The sequence below is a fragment of the Paramisgurnus dabryanus genome, chromosome 19, assembly GCF_030506205.2.
Source record: "Paramisgurnus dabryanus chromosome 19, PD_genome_1.1, whole genome shotgun sequence".
Taxonomy (NCBI): domain Eukaryota; kingdom Metazoa; phylum Chordata; class Actinopteri; order Cypriniformes; family Cobitidae; genus Paramisgurnus; species Paramisgurnus dabryanus.
Window position 1 is genome coordinate 19857962 of NC_133355.1, and position 27147 is coordinate 19885108.

Genomic DNA, 27147 nt, shown 5'->3' on the forward strand with positions numbered 1-27147 from the left:
CAGTACAGAAACACTTGCTAGCTAATGGTGCTTGGCTGAAATAAGCATTTTTTGTTTTTTGGATGATATTTAAATTGATGATTACTGTATAAGCCATCCCTTAACCACCCAATTCCACTCTCATTTCTAATATTCTTAATATTAGAAGTGAAATGATATATGAATATTTCTAATTATAGTGATACTTTTGTAAATGAAATAGTTCAGGGGGTAACTTGCTATTACAGAGAGCAATTATACATGCCCTTCTATTTCCTTCTTTCTTTCCTCTCTGATTCCTTAAAACCTCCTTTAATACCATGCCTAAATCAATTAATTAGCTCTTTTTATTTAATCTGCATCAGGATTATCCAGTATCTGATCTCATTTGATATTAAAGATTGTTGCCTGGCTTGAATAAGGCAGCTCATGACTCATTGCTGTGTTCTGAATTACCATTTAGACAGAAAAACAACATTCGACATGTGTACACACATGGATAGATCTTCATTATTATTATTATGTATCCTTAATGGTCTTTTGTGATTTCCCACAGCAGTCGAGAACAGAAAATAAAATTCTCATTTGTTGTCTCTGTAGAGAAATTGATTTTTTAACAATAATGCAAACCTTGCAAGTCATGCCTACCTTAAGCTCTAGCAATAAATGCTAGTACAGTATCCCATGTTTTTTTTATATAGAATTAAAGCTTGTACTTGTGATTTATTTCAGAGGAGTGCACTGGCTGTGTTGGTTTGGTTTGTGACTTCAACTTTTCATTAAAGACTTTCTTAAAAGAAAATGAATATGGAGAAGTACTTCTAAAACTAAAGCCTCTGAAGACGTGGGCGGTCCCTGTTGCTCTGTTCAATATTGTAGATCTTTTTAATCAATCCCCTTCTCCCGTCTGCATTAATGTTTGCTATTTCCAGTCAACAAGATGAGGAATTGAAAGGGAATGAAAGATGCCTTGGACCAGACGGAGCACGGACGAATGTGAGCTTGATTTGACTGGTTGTGTTTACATTTGTGTTTGCTTTAGCGGCGTACTGCAGCACCCCAGACCCTCCGGTGAATGGTTCAGTACACAGTCAGACAGGCACGAAGCTGGGCAGCACCTTGCGCTTTAGCTGCGACCGGGGCTTCAACCTGATTGGCCAGACCACCGCCACCTGTACCCGCACACCGCAAGGCATCCACCAATGGAACGCTCCGGTGCCTCTCTGCCAAGGTAAATCTCACAGATGACGCCACCTTGACCAAAGTCTGGAGCTTATCATCTTCCACCACTTCTTGACTCAACTTTCTGTGAAGCTAATTCTGTATTCCATCAATGTTTAACGCATTGCTGCATCTGTCAGATTGCTCATCACAATAAATGGGTTAGGCAGGAGCCATAGCTGCGAGACTATTGCTAATGTGCTGTCCGAGGGGAGAGCCTTCTTAGAAAGAGGCAGTTATCATCCACTGAAACAGGGACCACCACAGTGTCCAGTCTACCAAGCACTGCGTTTCATCACCTCTCCCTGATTAACAAGGGCGTTGCCCGTGAGAGAAGCAGATTTTAATTTGACAGGAACGGTGCGAGATGCCTCAGGCCAGGAAGCTCTCCCTCCGCTCTGTTACAGTACACCAAGGTTGGCTTTTAATAGTTGAAAGTATAATTCAATTGACCCAGGGCCGGTGCAAAATTGAGTGCCATGCATATGTATATATTAAACATTAATCCACTGAAAATGGAGATAAAACAAGCCATTGTGCTGTAGAGGACTATTTTGATGTAGTACATTTGTAACCACAAATGCAATGACTATAGACCTGAAACTGACAGTTTTTTATGTAATGCAATGGCATTTATACATTTTAAGTTCAGCTTCAGTGTCCAGTTACAGATGCTCGATGCATTGTGTGCTGTGTTGTTTGCGTCATTCTCTGGTTACCGCCAGCAGCTGTAAATGATGCTGAAAACATCAGGTCTTCTCCGTGTTTTCTACAGCCAATGCCCCGATGTAATCTTCATCTTGGGTTGAGCCCATTGCTTGGTAGCCACTCTTGTTTACCTTTCCAAAACCGCTGCAAGCTCATATTTGCACAGTCACACGCTGCTTGCGGTGTGTGCTCACTGAGTGTTTACTAAGATGCAATGTAAGCAAACATGCTGATCATAGCACATCTGATGCGTGCCGTGTGTTAATGCCTTCTCTACAGTCCAGTAGATTTAAAAAAAGAAAAGAAACCTACAGATTCCTCTCGGGGGTTTTTGCATTCAGAATTTAATGACTTTATTTCTTTTACAGTTGTATCATGTGGGATGCCCGTTGCTCCGGTAAATGGCACTGTCATAGGGCAGCATTTCACTCTCAGCTCTAGAGTCACATTTTCTTGTAACCCTGGCTTCCGATTGGCCAACGCTCAGCCCGTGTCAACGGTTTGCCAAGAATCAGGGAGATGGAGCCCGATGGAGACCCGCCCTCGTTGTGTCCGTAAGTTCATACCAAAGTTGATTTAAAAGGTCCATCAGTTTGAGATCAGTGTTACTTTTTTGCTTGCAAAGGTTGATAACAGGACAAAATGCAGTGTATAACTGATTTTTTTTTATTACAAAATATCCTGTCTGGGACTATGTTAAATATTTGGGATTTTAGTTTTAATACTTATGCTCTGCAGTATAATTAGAATTTTTGCAGAATTGGGCATGCCTGCATTTAAAAGAGTCATATACCCATATACTTTGGAGTAAATTGATAAAAATTTTCTTATTTTACAGAAAACGTTGTGTTCCACAACTTATATATATAATTTTTTTATAATTTGATGATGCAGTTTTGGTCCTGCTGGCGGGTCTGCAGAGTTTAAACCTTAAAGAGAAAGTTTTAGAATTGGGAAAAATTGTAAGCTTTAATCTTTCCAAAATTCACACAGTACAGTATGCATTTTTCTATTCAACCTTGCTGCGTATATGATATATGTAAGGAATAATTGACAACGGGCCATTGAATTATTGTCAGCATCGATGTGAAGTGTGCGAAGTGTGCGTTATTTTCTCTTATACCACGGTTACCACAAACATTGCTCTGGTGGTTATTTTAAAGGTGCAGTGTGTAAATTTTTGCGGCATCTAGTGGTCAGGTTGCAAATTGCAACCAATGGCTCAGTCCACTGCTCACCCCTCACTTTCGAAATGCATAGAGAAACTATGGTAGCCGCCACCGGAAAAACTGAGACAATTTAGTAAAAATAGTTTGTCCATTAAGGGGTTCTGTAGAAACATGGCAGCACAAAATGGCGACTTCCAAGTAAGGGGACCGTCGGTGTATGTAGATAAAAACGTCTCATTCTAAGGTAATAAAAACATAATGGTTCATTATAAAAAAGGTCTTTATACACCCCTGATAATATAGTTTTGTATATTATTTAGCATTTCTGTCAATTTCAAAAATTACACACTGCACCTTTAAGAGATTTCACAGCTCAGGTTTATAAACAACACACGTGAAACATTTCTCAACCAATCAGAATAAAGCATTTAACAGCCCTGTGGTATAATTAGTAATAATAATCAATGCACTGAATTAGAAATGTTCATGCAATGTTTTCACTAGTGGTCCTAAACTTTTAAACCCTTGTGTTAAGGGGGTCGCACACCGGACAAGAAGCGCCGCGTCACGTCTAGGACCACTCGGAGGTATCGTACACCGATAGTGCACATTAAATAGAGGGAGCTTATTCAGGTAGCGTCTACTATATGCTAAATATACGTTAGCGATCACGCTAACAATTTGGGATAAATATGATGTTATTTAATGTTAAACTATGTGAGTTGCGCTCTGTGGCGTACAGATGCCGCCAGGTGCCGACGGTGTGCGTACATTCATAGAAAATAATGTGTTCTGTTTTTAGATTAATGGCGCAGCGCTGCGCTTCTTGTGTGTGACCCCCTTTAGGGTTAGAATTTTTTTTTGTAAAATGTAAACCCCCCATCTCATCCTTAGCTGTGACCTGCCCTGACATCGGCCACTCCACTGTGGAACACGGGAGATGGAGACTTATTTACGGCATGCAAAATAAATATGAGGCCATGATGATGCTGACATGTGACCCTGGATATTTCTACAAGGGTCAAAGGGTCATCCGCTGCCAGGCTAACGGCACCTGGGATTACCCTGAGCCAAGGCCGTCCTGTGAAAGTGAGTGTGCTTGTATCCCTCTTTAACATACATAACCTATAGTTCTTTACGAGAGACTGCAGTATGCGTAGTATATCTTATAATCTTCTCCAAAATCCAGATCAATGTTACTGTTTTTCTAAAGCAGAGGTTACAGATGACTAAACCATGGTTCACATTGAGTCTACATGGTCTGGACTGATTTATTTCCAGGCCAAATTAATTCTACTATGTTCATATATTTATAGTGTTTTATTTGTTACTAATTGTAGGATTACTAATACAATCCATATTTTAATTTTACCCAGTCATTTCCTGTGGAGAGCTCGGAACACCTCCGAATGGGAATAAAATAGGAACGTTGACCGTGTACGGAGCTACAGCTATTTTCTCCTGTAACACGGGTTATACACTGGTGGGCTCCAGAGTAAGAGAGTGCATGTCCAATGGCCTGTGGAGTGGAGCTGAGGTCCAATGTCTATGTGAGTGTTTAAACTTCACTTTATATAGGTCAAATTAGACTTCTGCATTTAGAATTGGACTCCTATGTGCTGATAATCACACCTTTATTTGCTTTGAGACTTTACAATGTGTTTTTCTTTGATCAGCTGGACACTGTGGCACACCGGAGCCTATTGTGAACGGTCAGATCATTGGAGAGAACTACAACTACAGAGGCAGCGTCGTTTACCAGTGTAATCCCGGATTCAGGCTGATCGGTGTGTCTGTCCGCATCTGCGAGCAGGACCACCGCTGGTCTGGGAAGACTCCTGTCTGCATCCGTAAGAGATCCAATATCAATTATGTGCCAACGTAGGTGCAATAATCGTGCATGCTATATTAACTGTTGCTGTGTTGTCGTGTAGCTATCACCTGTGGACATCCAGGCACCCCAGCTAATGGTGTGACTCAGGGAACGCAGTTTAACCTCAATGACATTGTGCGGTTTTCCTGCAACCCCGGTTATGTTCTGCAAGGTGCCGTCAAATCTCAGTGTCAGCCCAATGGCCAGTGGAGCAACGCTCTGCCCAGGTGCAAAAGTAAGTACTGCAGCTTCATCAGGGGCAATCCAAAGTGTGCATGTTTGTGTCACCTTACCAGGAAGTGTGAATATGGCTGTGTGTTGCTTTAAAAATTTTCATTTTGAGCTTGACTGCTCTATTCAGATCAGCTCTGTTGCTCAGCATGGTGCAGAACAAGAGCACATTGTGTTATATGTAGTGCTCAGGCAATAATTTACTAACTGGATGTAATAAAGGACTTAAAAAGTAGTTTTATTTTAAAGGTGCAGTGTGTAACATTTAGAAGGATCTCTTGACAGAAATGTATATATATAATCTACATAACTATATTATCAGTGGTGTATAAACACCTTACATAAAGAACTGTTATGTGTTTATTAGCTAAGAAGTTTCCATTTTGTGCCGCCATGTTTCTACGGTAGCCCTAAACGGACAAACTGTGGCAGCTACCGTAGCTTCTCTATGCGTTTCGGTGAACAGTAGAGTGAATCGTTGCTTGCAATTCACAATCTCACTGCTAGATGCCGCTAACATCTGCACACTGCACCTTTAAAGGAACACGCCCACATTTTGGAAATTTAGCGTATTCACCATATTCCCCAGAGTTAGATAAGTCCATACATATCTTTCTCATCTCTGTGCGTGCTGTGAGGCTGACCCAGCCCCCGCTTAGCTTAGCACATAGATTGGAAGTGAATGGCTCCAGCTAGCAAACTGCTCCCAATAAGTGACAAAATAAAGTGGACATTTTCCTATTTATGTGCTGTGATTTGTATAGTCACACCATGTAGAAACTTGGGCGGAGTGATTTGCACAACTCTGACTGAAATCTCTGCTCGGGTGCTGCTTCGCCTTCTGAGAATATAGTTCCCAGTATGTATACTGTTAAAAGATGGCTGTGTCTCATATGACCTTGTTATTGTACACGGTGACTATAGAAATCAAAACACATAAATATGAAAATGTTTGCGTTATTTTGTCACTTATTGGGAGCAGTATGCTAGCTGGAGCCATTCACTTCCAGTCTTTGTGCTAAGCTAAGCTAGCAGTGGCTGCGTCAGACAGAGTTACAGCACGCACAGAGATGAGAGAGGTATTTATGGACTTATCTAACTCTGGAGGATATGGTGAATAAGCTAAATTCCCAAAATGTGGGAGTGTTCCTTTAAGGGCATGAAAATAAGAAGGTCTGCATATATACTGTAAACATCTTTACTCTTTTTTTTTATAAATTCCAAAACTGTTCTCGGTTATGTCGTGTCTGGGGTGACAGACGATTTATAGCAGACAGCTCATATGGGACCTCATGTGGTATAGGAATTGTTTGTTTGTTTGCAAATGCTGAGCGAAAATGCATTGGTTTGCAATGTACTTTATTATCATAATCCTAATCTGTTTATTTGAAGTCTCTTAATGGTAATCTGTATAATCCTATACAGACGCCAAAATGGGCGTAATTACCACAAGATGCAAATACACAGAAAGAGTATACCTTTGATTACCATTGATCTGATTTATCCCCTAAATAAAGTTTAAAGCATTTTACGTCCTCTCAAACCGTCCTTCTCTTTATATTATAAATGTGTGTTTACTGTGACTAAAGAAGTTGAAGTGGTCTGATGATATCAGTCACGGTCTCCTCTCCATCATGGTCTATCATTAGCACGGAGCGTGGGAAGAAGCACGCTTAATGGCACAAAAGGAGCTGGTAAAAAATGCTGGGGCTCCGAGCTGCATCAATAATTCAGTAGGCTTCTGTGCAGCCTTGCTAATCAGCACCAATTTGTGTCTGAGTGAGCCACTTCTATCTCCAAAATGGCCTCCTAAACCACACAGATAAGTTGGTTAGACTCATATCTGCAGATAATTGAACCACCTCTCAGCAAAATTGCCACTGGCCGCCAGGAGCATCAATTTTAGTATTGAATTATGCCCAGCACAAATAAACTCTTTCTTTTTTTCTTTAATTATTTTTTTCTTTCTCTCTATCTAGTATGTTCAGTTATTAATAGGGTTATCATTGAAAATGGTTTTGGCTGGGCCTGCGAAAAGCTATTAAAGGCATTAGCATGCATTACTACCCTGAAAGTCTAATGCTGTTGACAAGCAGTCCCTATTGAAGAGGGTTTAAGGAACGCCGCTGGCCTTATTCAGCACAAGAAACACTCTTAAGTCCAACAAGGAAGTCTGTCTTTTCATTTGGGTTCATTGTTTTCCCATAACCACACAATGTCACCAGAACTGTGTTGCACTAAATATTTGCTTTAAATTATTTTTGAGATTAGTTCAAACATTTACCACTTTGTCCAGAGCTATTTCACATTGCACTCTTATTTAGTTTATTAAGCTTTTCTTCCTGTATGTGAACCAATACAAACACTTGCTGGCTTCAGCCCCAATTGCTTCACTCCATTTGGGTCATATCGAACACACTGCCCCCTATTTTTGTCTCTGCTCTCTTTGTCTCCATCTCTCCTTTTTCGATCTTTTATCTCTGTCTGACCCCAGTTCATGTCCTCAGCCTGTCTTTACACCAGACACTGATGAAGCAACTCTTTGCGTTTATTGGGTTACAGATATAAGCTGACATTTATCATGTTCTGTCTATTTTGCGGTATTGCGTTTATGGTGAGTAGCTTAAATTTGCCAATTTAAGCACATTTAGTGTCTGGCTAAACTGAATTGTGTGTATTTATTGAAGAAAACGCAGGTTTTTGCACTAAAATACTGCATGCTAAAGTGGCACAGCACGTTAATGATATTGCCCCTGTGTGTTTAGTGGTGACTTGGTGGAGAGGGGAGATGGATTGGTTGGTTATCCCTAATCTTCCGTATTTCTCACATCGTTCAATCATGCATTTCTCTGAAGAGATTTCGCAGTGTTATTTTTCATAAGTTGTTCTCTCTTTCTTCTCAGTTGTGAACTGCACTGAACCAGGTCATGTTGAGAATGGTGTCAGACAGATCCTGCCCAGCGGGCCTCATCGTTACAGTTTCCAGACAACAGTAACATACAGCTGTAACCCTGGATACTACCTGCTGGGCACCAGCACACTAAGCTGTCAGGGAGACGGCACCTGGGACCGTTCCCTACCCCAGTGCCTGTGTGAGTGGTGATGTCAAAAGTACTGCTAAGTCGATTTAACAACTGTAAAAAAATACCTTATACCTTTTTCTACATTGTTGGTTATCCTGAGCATAGACTCTGAATGGTTAGTGTTTAATTTGATATTGACTGGACTTTTGAGCCATCTTAAAATGATAAATCATTAAAGGATTAGTCAAATACATTTTTTTTTTTAAGAAAAAAACCCAGAGTATTTATACTCAACACCATGTCATCCAAAATGTTGATGTCTTTCTTTGTTCAGTCTAGAAGAAATTATGTTTTTTGAAGAAAACATTTCCTGATTTTTCTCATTTTAATGGACTTTAATGGACCCCAACACTTCTTCAACTAAAAATGCGGTTTCAAAGGGTCTTATCTAGCTAAACGATTATCATTTTTGACGAGAATAATAAAAATATGCATTTTTAAAACACAACTTCTCATCTTCCTTCTCGTCTTTCTCACGTAATACGTCATCACGTCAAGAGGTCACGGATGAAGTATGCAAAACTACGCCCCGGTGTTTACAAGTGTGGAGAAAGAGGACCGTTCCGACGTTGCTGTATGTGGAATGATACTAATTAATGTCTTTGTGTCAGTTTATTGTTTAAAATGGTCCGCAAATGTGCGTTTTATATATGTAACACGTGACCTTTCCAAGTCATTACGCAATTACGTGAGGTCGCACTGGCGCATCACAGGAACGGAGAAAGACGAGAAGTTGAGTTTAAAAGTGCATATTTTTTTATTTTGCTTGCCAAAAATGACTCATTTCGCTAGATAGGACACTTATACCTCATTTGGGTTCGTTTTGAGTCCTTTGAAACTGCAATTTTAAACTGCATTAAAACTGTTAAGTGTTGGGGTCCATTAAAGTTCATTAAAATGAGAAAAATCCTGGAATGTTTTCCTAAAAAAAAAAAAAATTCTTCTTGACTGAACAAAGAAAGACATCAACATTTTGGATGACATGGTGGTGAGTAAATTATCTGGATTTTTTTTTTTTTTTTAAATGGACTAATCCTTTAAAGGAAAACACCACAGTTTTTCAATATTTTACTATGTTTTTACCTCAACTTAGCAAATTAATACATACTTATCTTTTTTCATTGCGTGTACATTTAATCTTTGTACAGCGCGTTGTGAATGTGTTAGCATTTAGCCTAACCCCATTCATTCCTATGGCTCCAAACTGGGATGAATTTAGAGCCACCAAACACTTTCATGTTTTCCCTATTTAAAGTATGGTGGCACAAAATTAAACTTTTGTTTGGAGCCATTGGAATGAAGGGGGTAGGCAAAATGCTAACACATTCAAGAAGTGCCGTACAAAGATTAAAAGTGCACGTATTGAAAAAAGATTGGTATGTATTAATTAATCTAAATTGAGGTAAAAACATAGTAAAATATGTGGTGTTTTACTTTAATAAGCTAATTTTATATCCTATTTGTAATCTGTTTACAGTTTTCAACGATTAGAACATTAGATCCAACATAGTGCATTGTGGGTAATGTTTGCATTCCATCAAAACTTTAACTTTTTTCCATCCACACAGTGGTTCTCTGCGATCGTCCCAGCTTGCCTCCATACGTGCAGATTTCTGGGGACAGGCGCACGGTGGGATCCGTTATCCGCTTCAGCTGCATGGGCCAGCGCACCATTGTGGGCAACACCACCCGCATGTGCCAGCTGGACGGCCAGTGGAGCGGCTCCCTGCCACACTGCTCCGGTACATGCTTTACCAACACACAAATCACACATCACCTTTAAGCCAGCAGTTGTTTTTTGCATTGGAGACGACACCGTCTCCGAGGTCTCGTAGGCGTGCGAGATGATGAATCAAAGCCCACATCGGCAGGCAGTAATACAATATTGCCATCTAGGCAGCGCCTTGAAGGGCGAGGTTTGTGTCCCTCCATAAACTGCTTTAATCTTCTCATACTGGGCTCTGAGACAAAGACTCCCACATGCCTACCAGGTAATGAGCTGCCCTGCTCCACTATAAACACATCAGTCTTTTGCAGCCATCCTGTATGCCAGAAGAGCCTCATCCCTTGCTATAAAACCACTGACAGGTTAATATCACAATTCATAACATTCATATTTCTTATAGATTGCACGGTTTCTTTCTGCCAGCTGTCAAAAACGGCATTTTTGTAAAGAGCATTTTACACACCCTGTGGATAATAACCACCCTGTCACTGTGAGTTTGTGAAAATGATATATTGTATAAATAGTAGTTATATTTTTTTATTTACTTCAGCCTTTACCACAAGCCTCGGCTTAATTCGGCATATGTGATTGTTTGTTGAGCATTACAGAGGCACGGAGCAATAGAAAGATCATTTGTAAATGCATCAGTGGATCAAAAATAAGAGGATTTACAATGCAGCTTCTGCATTATGAGCAGGAAAATTAACGAAAATGTTCTGTCCCTTGTGCTTTCTCATTCAGAGTAAATTATCACCTAACCCAAGCCGCTGCAATGCCCCTTTTTATATCTCCTTTGCCTGGTCTACCGCAGAGAGTTGTTCAATAAATATGAATGAAATTACTCATCATCTTGTGTAAATCTTGGGTTAACCTCTTTAAATAAGATCTTAATGTGATAGAGCAAGTTTGAAAGTCCTGCGGGGTGTCTAGATGGTAGTTTTCAAGTCATTTGCTGTCAAAGGATCTAAATTGGGCTGGCTTAAAGGGAATTTTTAGGTGCACGCTGACAGCACACATAACTATTTCCAGGTGTTCATAATAGGGCAGGTGCATACTGAGCCAAAAACGCTGAATGTCAATGGTTTTAATGGTTTGTGTCAGATTTAAAGTTTTCAATAAAATAACAACGTTACCTGCATACATTTTACTCCAGGCATTTTTGTCATATTGTATATGTTTCTTTTAGGGGATTTGGCTGGTATGTGTGGGGACCCTGGTGTACCGGTGCACGGGATCCGTCTGGGAGAAGAGTTCTCCGTGGGGAACGTGGTGCGATTCAGCTGCGAGTCTGGCTACATTTTGAAGGGCTCCTCTGAACGATCCTGTCTGGCCAACAGGACCTGGGTGGGCATTCAGCCTGAGTGCCACGGTAAGAAAAATGAAACCTGGGTGGCTGTGAAGAACGTGGTGGAATGTAGGTGATTAATCACTGTGCCTCGGGAAGACTGTACGAATCCGAAAACAGTATGCTAATGCCTCAGACACGGAATTATTTCATTGCGGTTTGATTCCGCACGCAAATTCCCAAGCGTCTAAACTTTGTGCAGAATAGGAGAGAGATTTAGAAAAGACAGACAAAGATAGAAAGAGGCTGGTGGGTTGTTTTCTTCTCTCCTTATTGGTTCCCTTCTGTTCTTTTTGTGTTTTCCGCTATAGCTTTGTTGTGGTTCGGTACACCTGGGGTGTACACATGTTACAATTGTTCACACTGTGTTTTTTTTTTTACGGTCATGCTCGGTACGGTACTCTCAAGATGATGAATGTGGCGTCCCCACTGGTCCACTGGACACTGCATTTCCGTGTTCTCACTTGGTTTTTTGTTTTCATTTTCTTGTCTTTTAAAGTGGATTTGTATTCTGCTCATGTTGGTTTGTTTGAAGTGTCTGCATACTCGAACCAGAAAAAAGGCGTGTCAGAGAGGCAGAAAACCCAGGTTAATTACCAACCTGATCTTACAAATTTCCGTGAAATAGTGACACATTATTTTTCTCAGTTTTGCTTGGCATTGTATTTCCACCATTTTACGTGCCCGTGCCACGCATTTCTTTTCCGTGCCAGTTTCAAGTATTTGTTACTTAAAGGGATAGTTCAGCCAAAAATGATATTAAACCCATGATTTACTCACCCCCAAGCTGTCCGAGTTGCATATGTCCATCGTTTTTCAGACAAACACCTTTTTGGATATTTTAGAAAATGTTTTAGATCTTTAAGTTGATTAAATGTAATGTTACGGGTGGTGTTGTAGAAATATCCATATTTAAAACTTTATTAACGAAAATAAATACCTTCCGGTAGCGCCGCCATCTTAGACTCCTCTGTATTCAGGAGAGAGTATTAGCGTAGTGTACGCACTTTTCTTAGTGACGTATGACAAATTCGGAGGGCGAGGGGACAGAGCAGCAGCATGTAGGCTCCGTAGGCTGCGTAAGCTCTCATCCTGAATGCGGACGCGACTAAGATGGCGGCGCTACCGGAAGGTTTTATTTGCGTTAATAAAGTTTTAAATATGGATATTTCTACAACAACACCGCATGGATTACCCTCAGAAGGCCTTTGTTTATCATCCTGGAGCCGTTTGGATTTAATTTGTGAAGGATGGACGCACTTTTTTTGGACTTGAAGGTTGTGGACCCCGTAACATAACATTTAATCAACTGAAAGATCTAAAACATTTTCTAAAATATCCGAAAATGTGTTTGTCTGAAAAACTATGGACATATGCAACTCGGACAGCTTGGGGGCGGGTAAATCATGGGTTTAATATCATTTTTGGCCGAACTATCCCTTTAATTGGTTACTTCCTATTTTTTAAACAGTTGTCAGCTTGGGGTTAGATTTGCTGTTTGCGTTAGGATGTCACTTTAAGTATTTGTTTAGACTATTTTTTGTATGCTTTTTAAACCATTGTCACCTGACGTTAGGGTTAGAGTTGGGTTTGGGTAAGGATGTCATTTTATGTAACAGAAAGTTATTCTAGCCCCAAAACGAAGCGACAGTTGTAAGAAAATAGTAAAAACAGTTGAGGAACCAATATTTGAAACTGACACGGACACGCGTGGCACGGGCACGTAAAATGGTAGAAATATGTGACAAAACTGAGCAAAATAATGCATGACCATTTCATGTATTTTGTGAGATCAGGCTATTAATTCCCCATGTTAAGATGCTCTCTTATCCTTACGTCACTTTTCAACCTCAACTATTTATTTTTCTTACATCTTGTTAACAATCACCCATGAAGGTTTTTTTATTACAATGCACATTGCTCTCTAAATGCATTTTACCTCAAGAATGCACCTGGCTGTGTGTGCACCAAAGTATATATTTTTTGTATTGATTTAACCCTGGGGCTATTGTTATTTACGTTTATTCAGCAAATTGTGGCGTCTTGAAAGCTAGATGCTTGAAAAATGCAGATGAGAACAAATCAATAAATGCCTAAACACTTGCTTATAAATTTACATTCTCAACACACAGTAAAAACCCATTGTGTTAATGAAAAATGGGATTAAACAGAGTTTTACATTTCTGTCCTTGTTACAAAAAAGTCAGGCTTCCATTGGACAGGTGTCATGATGCCTGCTACCTCTATACCTTGAACAAAACTACAACAAAAATCTTACCACCTCCGAGGTCGAGTCGGAACAACACAAACATGATTGGTGCCAACAGCAATCCTTTTCGTCCTACACTGTCAGAAAAATAAATGGTCTTAAGCTGTCACTGGGGCAGTGAAAGGTTTTACCATTTGTTTACAGATATGTGTACATTTTGTACCACTACTCCTGAGGTACTAATGTGAACTCTATAGGAACCTTTTTTGAAAGGGTACTGCCCCTGTGACAGTTTTTACCATTTTTTCCCTGACAGTGTACAGAGTTAACTGATGCTAAGAGCATTAAAACATTGAAACTGAACTAATTTAGAAGCCAAAGTTATTTTCCTTATAGTTTTGTTTTATAGTTATGTTAAAGGGGACAGAGAATGAAAAAACATTTTTACCTTATCTTTGTTGAATAATGGTAGTCTACCCGCATTCACAAACATACAAAAAGTGCTAGACATGCTAAACATCTCAGTCTCATAGAAATTCCTCTTTTAGAAATGTCAGCCAGAAAACGGCCCAATCTGAAAAGCTGATGCTTATGACATCACAGGCACCTCACTGCCCCTCCACTTTAAAATAATTAACTACATTTTTTGAGTGGCAGCAAAGTCAGCCAATCAGTAATGAGATTGCAAGTTAAGCCAGTAGGGGGAGCCAAATAGGTGCAAAACCACTTGTTTAAAATCCCCCGCCCTAATAGAGCTATCTGAGAGAGGTTTTTAGGAAGCTTCTAAGGCATTACAGACCCAAAAAAAAAAAAAATGAATGCACTGTAAGTTCATAAATTTACTACTTAACAGTACTACTGTACTGTTAAAAAAGTGGAAAGCCATACGATTTCTAATGTAAAATCTGGGTCCAGTACACTGAGATTTCCAGGTAATCACAGGTGCGCTGTGCTTGAGATATCCGTTTCTTGTTGGCAGGTCTCCATTGTCCAAATCTCTTGCCCATATCGGTGGCATCCCTGGTTGTGTGTGCCCACCTGCTCTTCACTGGCACACACCAATGAATAAGCTCCATCTGCCTTGTCCTGGGGCAGAGGAGCGTCTAATATACAAGACCTCCCGCAGTAAATGTGTTTATGAATTAAATGCTAAATTAACAAATAACTAAAGAGCTAAAGAGGGCCACTGTCACATGACACAGCCTCATTGTTCTTACCACAGAGCTAGGCTTTGTTGAAAATTGCACGCTTAACACATATTACATCCAGCATGTATCTCATTTGATGTTTTGTTGTTCTTGTGGTCCCCACAGTGGTCTCCTGTGGCAACCCTGGCACTCCTCGCAATGCCGTTATCCAGTTCCATGATGGATTCGTGTTTTCCCGCTCTATCACCTATGCCTGCAGAGAAGGATACTACTCCACTGGCTTGCTTACCCGGCATTGTACGGTCAATGGCACATGGACGGGGGACATGCCGGAATGCACAGGTGCACCATGAACACCTCCCATTAGAGACTGGATGTCTGTGTCTACTATTGCAAAAACATACATTTGTCACCTGCCTCCAAGTAATAAATGCAAGTTGCATATGTGATGTAAACTTTTTAAAAACTTTGAGATAATCCCTTTGTGTGTCCCACATGATACATCAATAAAAAAGTACATTAAATAAAGGTTTGATTCACAAGAAACAAATATTGATTGTATACCTTAAATTCACAGTAGCTTGCTTTGGATAAAAGCACATGCCAAATGTGTAAATGTAAATTTAAAACAACCCATTTCTCAGGGTTTTTAAGTGGCTTTAGGAAGTCACATTCTCACTTCAGAGATTTTTCTAGTGTTGCCCTAAACTGATCATGCTCTCAAGGAATCCAGTGGCTCTTGAGGTTGCACCTCAATCGGTTTAGTTCGCATAAAGCTTTTTGAAACCATGTGTGACAGGACCTAATAATGTGGAACAGTGTTTAGTATTATCCCAACTTAGGACACAAGCTGATCAGAGACGTCTGCATAGCAGGCCTGTGTTGGAGAGATAGAGACCGACCCTGTCCCCCCACTTGGCAGCAGCCCGAGTTACTTGCCCTGCTCATAAAAACACAATGCACAGTGGTCAGCCTCTGAGCAAATGGAAGTCACGTGCAGACATTATGGCTTTGGACACATTGGTGTCTTTGGCACAGAGCAGGTGCTCGTGGCATCACGCTACAGGAAGTGACTAGAGGAAAGAAACGTCCAATAGCTGGTTCCTACAAGAGTTAATTAATTTAAATGCACCATTTAGAGTGATTAAAACATCTTGTTGCTTTAAGTTTATGACCCTTTTAATATGAAAATGTATTGGTTTGAATGTGTTTCAGTAAAACAGCTAATTACAAATGGTTCCAAATTATCTCAATTTTGGCAAACCTCAGCCATAACCCATAAATTTATCTCCTGACTTTAGTTGTTTTTGTCCGTTCACATCTAGTCATAAACTGTGGAGATCCTGGAGTTCCAGCTAACGGCATCAGACTCGGCAGTGACTTCACCTATAGCCACACCGTGAGCTTCCAGTGTTCACCCGGCTTCACTATGGACGCTGATCGTGCATCCACACTCGTCTGCACCAAGGACCGTACCTGGAACGGCACCAAGCCTCTTTGTAAAGGTTTGTGTTCACCACTTAAAACTCATATTAAAGTTTTGTGGCTTTCGGTTCATGTTTAACAATTTAAATCCATTAGTATGCTAATGTGCTCTTAAAAGGTTACAAAATTATCTTTTTGCAGAGAGTCTGGAATTAATACCAAATATTTTAAACGTTTGTTGACTAATATAATGCTCATGAGAGTGGTTAAGTTCCTCCTTCACATAATAAAGAAAAATCACAGATGAGATTTCTGTTATATCTCAAATATTTATCCTAGACATGAGATTGAAATGAGAGAAAACAAAACCCCTGAATCTCAGATGTTTCTCCTGAAAATATCTTCATTGGAATTTCAGTGTCAACAATGTCACAAACTGAGCTCAGATTTGTCAAGTTCGTTAAAGATTTCAATATGAAAATGTATCATTTAGTTTAGTTACAAAACGCAATAAATCCATTTTGACTCATTTTGGTAAAAATGTGTTTTCTATACCAAGAAAGACAAGATGAAAACCACTATTTTCTGTTACAAATTTTCACATAGCATCTTTACAGTAGGTTATAATAACATAACAAATTCAAATCCATAATTTTATTTTCAAATATTTATAATAAAAACTGATTTTCCCCCCGCAAAATGCAATAAATCCAAGGTTTATTTTCAAAAGGCTATAAATCTATTAAATACATTTATAAATGTGCAATCATCTTTGCCATGTTATATTCATTTTGTTGACTAGTGGTCTACACTGATTAAAAAAATAAACATTAATGGCATTAATCAAAACACTTACTTTGTAAAATTAAGAACACTGTCTGCTTGCTGCTGTCATCCTTGGGACGTCGTCGCTGAACTTTTTTGACATCGATCAGCTGAAAAAAAATGTTGGTCCTGCTAAATTTCGTAGATTTCGAGTAAAATAATGGAAAGTTTTTCATAAGATTGCCTGGGGTCAATGTGTTAGCTTGACAGAAGCTTAACTCTTTCACCGCCATTGACGAGATATCTCGTCAATTAAGAGAAAACGCTTCCCCGCCAATGACGAGATTTTCCGTCTTTCCACAATACCGATATTATCCACTAGGTGGCGCCCTTTCGCAACTTTTTAAACCCGGAAGTATTGCACTATGGCAAGCTGCTGCATGTCCGTGTCTGTTTTAAAGATCGCTCTGAATGGGATCTCTATGAAAAGACCGTCACAAAAATGGAATTATCTTTGCTTTTTGCTCAAAATGTGGTGTTTCATTTGGTATATTGTAAGTTTATATATTTAAAGAAGAACATTTTCTGGAAGGCATTAAACTTTGGTGAAAAACGCTGGCGCTGGCTGGCAACTTTTTTTAAAAACGCTGGCGGTGAAATAGTTAATGCTGTCGTGTGAGAACAAGCAACAGCTGGCATTTTTCCTTCGCTCAAGTGCCTCTCATGTAAATTATTTGATTTTGATGGCTTACGTTTTCTCCCCGCCACAGAAAACCATCACAGGTTTATCAATGCCATCAAAATTACTTTTTTTATCACTAAGTACAAAGTAGATGAGGAAAACTAGGATTCTGTGTGTATTCAAAGCGCCGCCGTTATTGTTCACAATGTATAAAATGGTGAGCTGTAATTAGTTAAGCGGATTTATTTCATTCTGCAAAGAAGGAGGACTGGCATTCGTCGCAGTTTGGAAAAATGGGAGAAAAGATGACAGAGTAACATGGCGGATATCAGAGAAATTCCTCTTTTAGAAATGTCAGCCAGAAAACGGCCCAATCTGAAAAACTGATGCTTATGACATCACAGGCATCTAACTGCCCCTCCACTTTAAAATAATTGGCTGCATTTTTTGAGTGGCAGCAAAGTCAGCCAATCAGTAATGAGATTGCAAGTTAAGCCAGTAGGGGGAGCCAAATAGGTGCAAAACCACTTGTTTAAAATCCCCCACCCTAATAGAGCTATCTGAGAGAGGTTAGACGTCCTCTTCAAACTAGGATTCTGTGTGTATTCAAAGCGCCGCCGTTATTGTTCACAATGTATAAAATGGTGAGCTGTAATTAGTTAAGCGGATTTATTTCATTCTGCAAAGAAGGAGGACTGGCATTCGTCGCAGTTTGGAAAAATGGGAGAAAAGATGACAGAGTAACATGGCGGATATCAGAGTTTGCGTAAAATGAAGAATTCACTTTTTAATACTGACCTGATACAAAACTGATTTTGCTAATTCTTTTTTTTTAATGCTGTTTATCGTGTTTTGGAACCAAACTCTTTATATCTTCATAAATATTTCAGCTCCATACTCTAAATGTTTAACAATTGTCTCATGTGTATCTTTTTTATATCTCAAAGAAACATTCAAGACAAAGTAAAACAAATAAGAACTCCATAAAATCTCCTGAGCAAAAAAAAAAATCATTTCCTTTGGGCTGTAATACCAGCTGCAATTAAAATGATTTCTTCTTCTCTCTAAGCTATTGTGTGTGGCGCTCCACCCAGCATCCCTAATGGGCAGGTGCTGGGGTCTGACTTCCAGTGGGGTTCAAGCATCAGCTACACCTGTAATCAGGGTTACCAGCTTTCTCTTCCAACTGTGCTCACCTGCCAGGGCTCAGGAAACTGGAGCGGAGAACGGCCTCAATGTTTTCGTAAGTGTCAGCTCAAAATAGAATTTGACTCCACCAAAATGTTTCGTCCTCTTCGAGATCCACAAAATTATAGCTTCAGTAATTCTATGTTTCATTCACCCAGGCACAAAAATTTGTCATTGATGTTGTGTAATAATGTTTATACATAATAGTATAGTAGCAGTAAAAATCTCTTAATAGCTAAAGTGGGTCCTTCATTAAACAAAATTATTCTGCTGTATAACCGGGCCACATGGGACCGACTGGTAATGAACGAGAATATATTATTGCTATGGAAGTTCTTACAGTAAAAACTACAGGCTGTCAAATCCCATCATCTGATCTCACCGTCAAGCCAATATTTTACTTGTATATCTAAAAAGAAAGAAAGAAAGTGCATAATAAATTACAACCCTGTTATATTATAAATTTAATTTAATTTAATTTTCCTGCACTTAATGTTACTATGTAATGGTTTTATTCAGAAAATTCTTTTATGGATGTTATTAAAATGCATCAAACATGAAACTGAAAGATTTTATATAGCTAAACCTTCTTAAAAAAATAAAAGCTATTTTGCCCATATTTTAAGCTTTAAAAGTAGTTTATTATGCAATTAAACTTATTCAGTATAAATGTATTTCTGTCCACAGCTGTGTTTTGTGGAGATCCCGGCATACCAGCTCAGGGTAAGCGGGAGGACCGAGGCTTCACCTACCTGTCCTCTGTTTCTTTCTCATGTTACCCACCTTTGATTCTGGTTGGCTCTGCTCGTCGCTACTGCCAGTATGATGGAACCTGGAGTGGAACCCAGCCATCTTGTATAGGTCAGAAATTGATATGTTCAGTCTATAATGTATATAAGTTTCAGTCTATACTGGTTTAATCATGCACTATACCTGCCATCATGATTATTTGATGTAAATTAACTCTGTTGTTCTTAAAGATCCCAGTCATACCAGCTGTGTAGATCCTGGCACTCCTCTGTTTGGACATCAGAACAACTCTCAAGGCTACCAGGTGCTGTTCACATCAAATCAAATGTTTGGTCAATATCAGAAACTCATTTCTTTCTGCTCATTAACCGACCGTGTGTTTGTTTTAACAGATTAGCAGTTCAGTGCACTACAGCTGTAGAAAAGGCCACCTTCTTCTGGGATCCATCTCTCGCACATGTCTGCCCAACCTCACCTGGAGTGGCATGCAGCCTGAGTGCATTGGTAAGAAGAACATTTCACAACATTGTGTGATTTATTTTTCGGTTCCCCACTTTTGGTTTTCACATGCAAACAACATTTCAATCTGTAGTGATGAATAATGCAGAGCAATCCTTTGATTTGAAGTAATTTTGTGTCATTTGACTTTTTTCTTACAAAATGCACAATCTACACAGTCTAAGATTGTTTCTTCTGCCCTCTCCTCTACTCACCTTTTCCCTCTTCCTACCCCATTCTCTTTTCTTTTTTCTTTTCTTTTCTCATTCTGTCTCATTTTTCTCCCATCGTCTATATTACCCCTTTCCGTCCTCTCTGCTTCTATTTTCTCCACCTCCACTTCTCTTAATTTCTCTCCTCCCTCCCCTATCTTTCATATACTCCCCTCTTTCCTCTTTCACTTTGTTCCTTCTACTTTTCTATTTCCCTCTTCTCTCTTTTCTCTCCTTTTCATTTTCTTCTCCATTCCTTGATTTAACCTCTTCTATCCTATCCATCTTGTACCCCCTTTCCTCCTTCCTCCCCCATTCCATCCCTTCTCTCCTCAGCCCATCACTGTAATCAGCCTGAGCTTCCTGCACAGGCGGACGTTGGTGCTATTGAACTTCCATCTCTGGGTTACACGCTCATCTACACCTGTCAGCCTGGTTTCTACCTGGCTGGAGGGTCTGAGCATCGTACCTGCAGAGCCGACGGCAGCTGGACGGGGAAACCTCCGCTGTGTGCCCGTATGTTCAGAATAAGTTACACACACGCATGCTTCAGCTCACAAACCACAACTTAACGATTTGAAAAGGATTTGTAAATGTTTTTATTTCTATACACATTTGTTCCACATGTATGAGTTTGGATGTAGCACATCTGCTATACAATAACACGTACATAATACGATTTACCGTATTGCATCTCTTTGTGATTTTCTGCTCCACAAATCTTGAGAAATTGCTCAAGAACCTGTTTCCATCTCAACAACTGGCACGTTCATCATGGCATTGTTGAAAGTCCTTATTACTCGGGTGCTGATTAGCCCAATGGAATTCATTGATTTGGATTTGGAAAGCCAAGGCTGTTCTGAATTGTTGGGTTTTTAGCAGCATTCACTATTAGGACAGGAATCTCAGACAAACTGAGGTGCATCATACTCATAAACATTTCAGAAACATATTTCAACACGTCTTAAAGCAAAGCCTGTGGGTAGGTGGTCTCCTGGTTTGTAGTGAAGGGTATATCAACAGCACCTGTGGGAGAACAGAGGGCAAATTGTTCTTCTGACATCGAAAAAAAGGAATTATATTTTACTCTGTGTGTGTTTGAAAGTATATATATATAGTAAAGACTTTTCACAGCTTTCAATTCCTTGTGAATTAAAACTTTCAGACAGAGAAAGAAAGGTGATATAGGCCTGTACATCTAAAGTTTTTAGGAACCTTTAGTTAGATGGTTCCTCTATGGCGAGGATGCCCAAACTGGGATGTGGAGTACTTGTGTCCTGCAGAGTTTAAGCCCGAAATACGCTCAAACTGATTTTGCCAAGTGGTTGATGTCCTCAGGGGAACATATTGTGTTGTCCCAAGGACAACATTTTTCTAAATAAAACCCCAACCCTTACCATAACCAAACCCTAAAATCAGAGGGACATGATAAGTAAAAAACAATGGTCTAGAAACAGCTAAACCTGGTTGTAAGCTTAAACTTAAAACCAACTATAATCTTATTTCTGAAATCTGATTGGTTTATTGAAATGTTGTCCTAGGGTCACTTTTGCACTCCTATAAGATCGTTACCTTATCACACTGTGTGAAATGGATCGTTTAAACTCGGGTACGACAGGCATGTAGACTGTATGATGATGACACGGAAACTTTGGCGGCTGCGTCACACCTTAGCACAACGTCACCAGCATGCGCTCGTGGTAAACAAATACCAGTATGCAGATCACTGTCAGAAAACTATTGTAGGCTATCTTTGGACGCAAGACTGGGAAACGGCCGTCTTTGAACCTCTCTCATTGTACGAAATAGGACCACCAATGAAGATCCACGATCACAGAAATCGCGACGATTGTTTCACGATAGCAATCTTTCGTCTGGGACAGCCAATAATCGTGCAGTGTATCCCGGGCTTTAGCTACAATTTGCCTTAGCACAACTGCCTGGAAGTTTCTAGTATGCTCAGTAAGACCTTAATTGACTGCTTATGGTTGAAGCTAAACTCTGCTGGTCACCGGCCCTGCAGGACCGAGTTTGTGCATCATCCCTGCAATGAACCCTTTTTAGCATCTTTATTTTTAAGAATGTACCATATGTGTTGATCACCCAATTTCATCTTAAATAAGTATTTACATGATTGACTATGTAGACTGTAACAGTGATTACCTATCATAACTGACTTCCTATTCACTTCCTACAGCTGATAACAGACCAAGCGGAAAAACTGTTGGAACTGTGCAAGAGCCACCCAACACAAAATTACCTGGTAAGCTTCACAATCTAAAAAAAATATTATTTACAAAAGCTTTCAATCTAAGGGGGGTTAATTCAAACAGTTGAATATATCAGTCACAGTGAACACATTAAATTGGTGCAGTTTCTTTAATTTGCCTGTTTCTCGCTATCATTTGCTTGTTTTCTGTACTTTTCTTTCAGTGCCAACCGGAGTGTTTGCTAAGAACTCTCTTTGGAGGGGTTCATACGAATATCTAGGGAAGAAGCAGCCGGCGATGTTAAGCATAACTGCTTTTGAACCATTCAGCAATCGGGTCAACGGCACTCTCATGGACCACAGCGGGGTACAGCTGAATCTGGCTGGTGGGTGTTCCTAAATTTTGCCCTTACAATGCATATTATAAAACCACTCATTTGTTACTCTTGTAAAACAAAGTAATGACAATTTTCTGGCTTTTATTCTCAGTGCTGTTTTGTCACTACGGTGCACTTTAGTTCCCTAAAAAATAAAAGTTTGGTCATCGTGTACTAAACTGTAGCAGAATATTCAAGCTAGCTGTTTCAACATTAGTAAATAGTCACTGAGTGAATAATGACTGAATTATAAATCAAGTTATTTGTTGTAACCTTTCTCTTTCACTGTATCTCTTAAATATAATTTACGCTTTTGCACATTTTCAGCAAACATACAGAATTGATCTCAGATCCCCCTAAAAGGACCCAAAAGTGAAACCGAATTCAGACCACGTCCAGAGGTGGTCTCAATACGGTTTGCTTTTGGGCTCTTTTGTGGTTCGATATCTTTTTGATATGTGAAATCAATGAGGTCCCGGTCCGCTTTGCGTGTCATTTTAACATTATATCAAAACCAACTGCTGCACAGAAAGCTGGGGTCTGAGTTCTTATGAAGTTGTGATGCGAACAAGAAAGGGTCGGAGATCACTTCAGTTCTGAAGAGGACCAAAAAATGAACTGGGTCCTCTTTTGAGTCCACTATATTTTGAACACCAATAGGACTGAGGTCACATTCGGCTAGTGCCTTTTCTGGTTCACTTTAAGTGAACTGGGTTTGGTTCTTTTAAAATTAACTATATGTGTAAACATAATTTAATTTTTGAGTGCGTTTGGGTCCCCATTTATTTACTGTAATGTATACTAGACAACATGCACACAAACACACATGTCCTCTGTATTTCTTCAGGTACTTATAAGAAAGAAGAAGCCCAGCTGTTGCTGCAGGTGTATCAGATTCGCGGGCCTGTTGAGATATTCGTTAACAAGTTCAAAATTGACAACTGGGCTTTGGATGGGCATGTAAGTGTGTTTCTAGTTTCCTGTGATCTTTTCTTGAATTGTATTAGCAGACTCTTAATACATTACAGATGTAGCACCATTAACCCGTCATTTCCAACCGGAGACTCCCCGCAGTGTTAAACGTGGAAGAAATAATTGCTTTGATTCTCCAGTTTTTCAACTTTTAATGGATTAGGGATGGATACATTGTGTGCTTTGAAGATAAAGTGGATCAAATATTTGAAACACGTAAACTTGAACAAAACCAAGACCTCTGATTGGCTGATCCTTTAGTGGACTGGGTACCAAAAACATCTTACACCTGATTTCAACAGCCATGCTTTTTATGTTTGCGCAAGTGCAACTGCACACAGGTGTGATCTTTGAAAAAAGTTTTCAGTACAGTAACTTAAGCCTCAGAGTTTTCATCAATACTCACCAGCTGATGTAAGGGTTCTTGTCTAGGGCCAGACCTTGAGTTGATACACCTACTGCTAAACTCACACACACACAAACACGCTCATACCCACACCTTGTCACTCCTGGGGATAAGAGAGAACAGACAAAGTTTTTTCTTTTAATTAAAACGTCAGTTAAATCATTGCTTTGTAATCAAGGCCAGACGTCTGTTCCCCCTCCAATGCACTCGGGACAAGCACCAGAGAGAGTGTAATTAAAAGTGTGTGTGCATGAGAGAGAGAGGACCTGAAAGAAAGCATGAGATATGCAAAGGTGCACTCATAAAAATAAAGGTGCTACACGGTTCTATAGAACTACAGGACATTTGACTGTACTGTATGTGGTTCCTTAATTAAATTTTTTGTTGAACAAAAGGAAAGGGTTACAGTACATTCACACTGAGCAAAAGCATTAACGCTTGATGGAAGGCTTGTCTGAAGCCAACAGCCAATCACATTGTCCGCAACACATGCCCCGGTCTTGCATAAACACAGTTGGCTGGCATACGGCAATCTGATTGGCTGATGCACGCGATGGCAGTTGAAAAGTTGAGAATGACCGCAGCGACGGATCCACAATTCAGTTCGGCAATGCATGATGTCAACCATTAAAAGTAAATAAGTAGAGTTAGCGCTTACAACCCGTCTGAATGTACCATTAAAGGTTCTTTTGGCATTGCTGTTAAGAACCTTTTGTAGCATCTTTATTTTAATAGGGTATGTAGAGAGCTCTGCGCGTGTGTGTATGTGTGTGCATATGTGAACTTTTATGCCTCTGAAACAAATGCTGAGGTGGGAACGCAAATGTCAAACATAAGTGGTCTTTCACAGTTTGTTTTGCAATGGCTCATTTTTGACATTTCGAAATACTTTTACAGTATGAAACGCTTATTGTTTTGTACTTTTCTCCATAGGTGTCGTACATGGCTTCCTCTGATTCTTTTGTCTACCAAGGCTTTGTAAGAGGAAAAGGTTTCGGCCAGTTTGGACTTCAAAGGCTGGGTATGTGTGTTTTGTCTTGATGGAGCGTTACTTCTAGGGAGGAACCGATACATAATTTCTGTGCAGATACTGATATTCAATTACTTTGAATAACAACTGCCGATGCCGACAGGTTCCGATTTAACTTTTTGGGCAGTTTCCCGGACAGGTTTATCCTAGTCCAAGACTAAGATGCATGTTTGAGCTGCCTTATTTTTTAACACCTTAACATATATCTTAACATATATCAGTGCCATTGTTTTGATTAAGATGCACACCAGAATTGTTTTTTGTTAGGATTGTTTGTAAAAACTACTTAAAGGTCCCGTTCTTTCTGTGTTTTTGTAGCTTTGATTGTGTTTACAATGCGCAATATAACACGTGTTCATGTTTCACATGTAAAAAACGCTGTATATTTCACACAATTTACTCATCTGTATACCGCTGTTTTCACTGTCCTCAAAACAGGCAGATGTCTTTCTTGTTTTGTGAAGTCCCTCCTTCAGAAATACGTATCGAGTTCTGATTGTGTAGCTTGTTTAGTGTGTTGTGATTCGATAGCAGCTTAGCTCACCATTAGCTTAGCTTAGGTTGACCATACGTGCCATTCTTCCTGGACGCGTCCTGGACATGATTTCGGGTGCATCTTCCGGAAGTCATATTTGTCGACCGCATACGTCATAAAGGATTATTATTATTATTATTATTATTATTATTAACTGTTACATTTTAAGGTAACTATGAAGTCCGGGAAGAATGGCACGTATGGTCACCCTAGCTTAGCTGGTGACTGACGTATTCCTGTTCCTGTAAAAACTGTTCTACTCATGTCATTAAAGCCGGAAGTAGAGGGTTGTAGTCCAAACCGGCCGTTGGCTGTAAGCTTTGAAAGGCGAATTCTGTTAAGGAAAATATATCGCCTGGCAGTGAACTTTGAGCTTTATTATTTTACAGGTATTATTTATACTATTATAGCAACATTACACACTAACTAGGGTTTAAAAATGGGATCAGGAGGAATGTGACCTTTAAATGTCCTGATATAACTAAAGCCTAGTCCTGGACTTATCTAAACCCTGTCTGGGAAACCGCCCCATTGTGATTGATACCCAATTCACACAGCATGAGTTCTAATGCGTTTTATCTCTGTTATATTTTATGTGTGCTATAATCTGTCCTGATCAATGGCCGATAGTGGGAAAAATTAGTGGGAACATTTGCTTTTATCTGCCAATACCAATTATAGGCTGTTACATTGACGCATTCCCAGATACTTCATATTTATTAATGGAATTGACAGATTTGTTGTATTAACGTTAGGGCTTTTCACACTGTGCTTAACCCTCGATTATCTTTTTAAAAGGACACTTTTATTCCTGTCTGATGCCACGAATGATGTATGGCACAGTTTTGTGCTGGTGCTTATGCTACGAGTTAAAATAATCATTGCAGACCTGCGTGTCAGTATTTTCACAGATGTGCCGCTGTTGTGGTCTGTATTCTTCCAATCCATGTTATCATAAATATGAAAATAAGACTGCTAACCAAAAGTTTACAAATGTACTTGAATAGCCATGATTGAAAAAGTACACATGAGACCTGAATTTAGATATCCCTTGATTTCAAATAGCCCTGGGTTAACCATATCAAGTGTGAAGAGCCCATGTATGTCTATAGAAAATGTACAGTAACATACATACGCATTTGGGTTTATTGCAAAATAAAAGAGTGGTTTTTGACCTAAAGCCTTGCAGGTTCTCAGAAATAAGTCATTAACTACTTTTTTAAAGGGGACATATCACGGAAAGACTTTTTCCATGTTGAAGTGCTATAATTGGGTCCCAGTACTTCTATCAACCTAGAAAATGTGAAAAAGATCAACCCAGTAACTTAGTTTTGGTAAACCATTCTCTGCAAGCGTGTTGAAAAAATAGATAATTGAAATCTGGCTCCCCTTGTGATGTCAGAAGG

The 27147-nt window shown here is 39.6% G+C and overlaps 1 protein-coding gene across 1 annotated transcript in view; it reads left to right on the forward strand.

Annotated features, from left to right (window-relative positions):
* csmd2 (CUB and Sushi multiple domains 2) overlaps positions 1 to 27147 on the forward strand; it is a 364270-nt gene that overhangs the window by 329739 nt on the left and 7384 nt on the right. The window contains exons 49-68 of the mRNA XM_065292427.1: positions 1022 to 1210; positions 2277 to 2462; positions 3972 to 4166; positions 4454 to 4627; positions 4754 to 4927; positions 5012 to 5185; positions 8085 to 8273; positions 9833 to 10006; positions 11177 to 11359; positions 14858 to 15034; positions 16018 to 16197; positions 18634 to 18807; positions 19440 to 19613; positions 19733 to 19806; positions 19895 to 20006; positions 20549 to 20728; positions 22410 to 22475; positions 22646 to 22807; positions 23646 to 23758; positions 25110 to 25197. Coding sequence (XP_065148499.1) covers positions 1022 to 1210; positions 2277 to 2462; positions 3972 to 4166; positions 4454 to 4627; positions 4754 to 4927; positions 5012 to 5185; positions 8085 to 8273; positions 9833 to 10006; positions 11177 to 11359; positions 14858 to 15034; positions 16018 to 16197; positions 18634 to 18807; positions 19440 to 19613; positions 19733 to 19806; positions 19895 to 20006; positions 20549 to 20728; positions 22410 to 22475; positions 22646 to 22807; positions 23646 to 23758; positions 25110 to 25197 — 3138 coding nt within the window. The remainder of the gene's footprint in view (positions 1 to 1021; positions 1211 to 2276; positions 2463 to 3971; positions 4167 to 4453; positions 4628 to 4753; positions 4928 to 5011; positions 5186 to 8084; positions 8274 to 9832; positions 10007 to 11176; positions 11360 to 14857; positions 15035 to 16017; positions 16198 to 18633; positions 18808 to 19439; positions 19614 to 19732; positions 19807 to 19894; positions 20007 to 20548; positions 20729 to 22409; positions 22476 to 22645; positions 22808 to 23645; positions 23759 to 25109; positions 25198 to 27147) is intronic.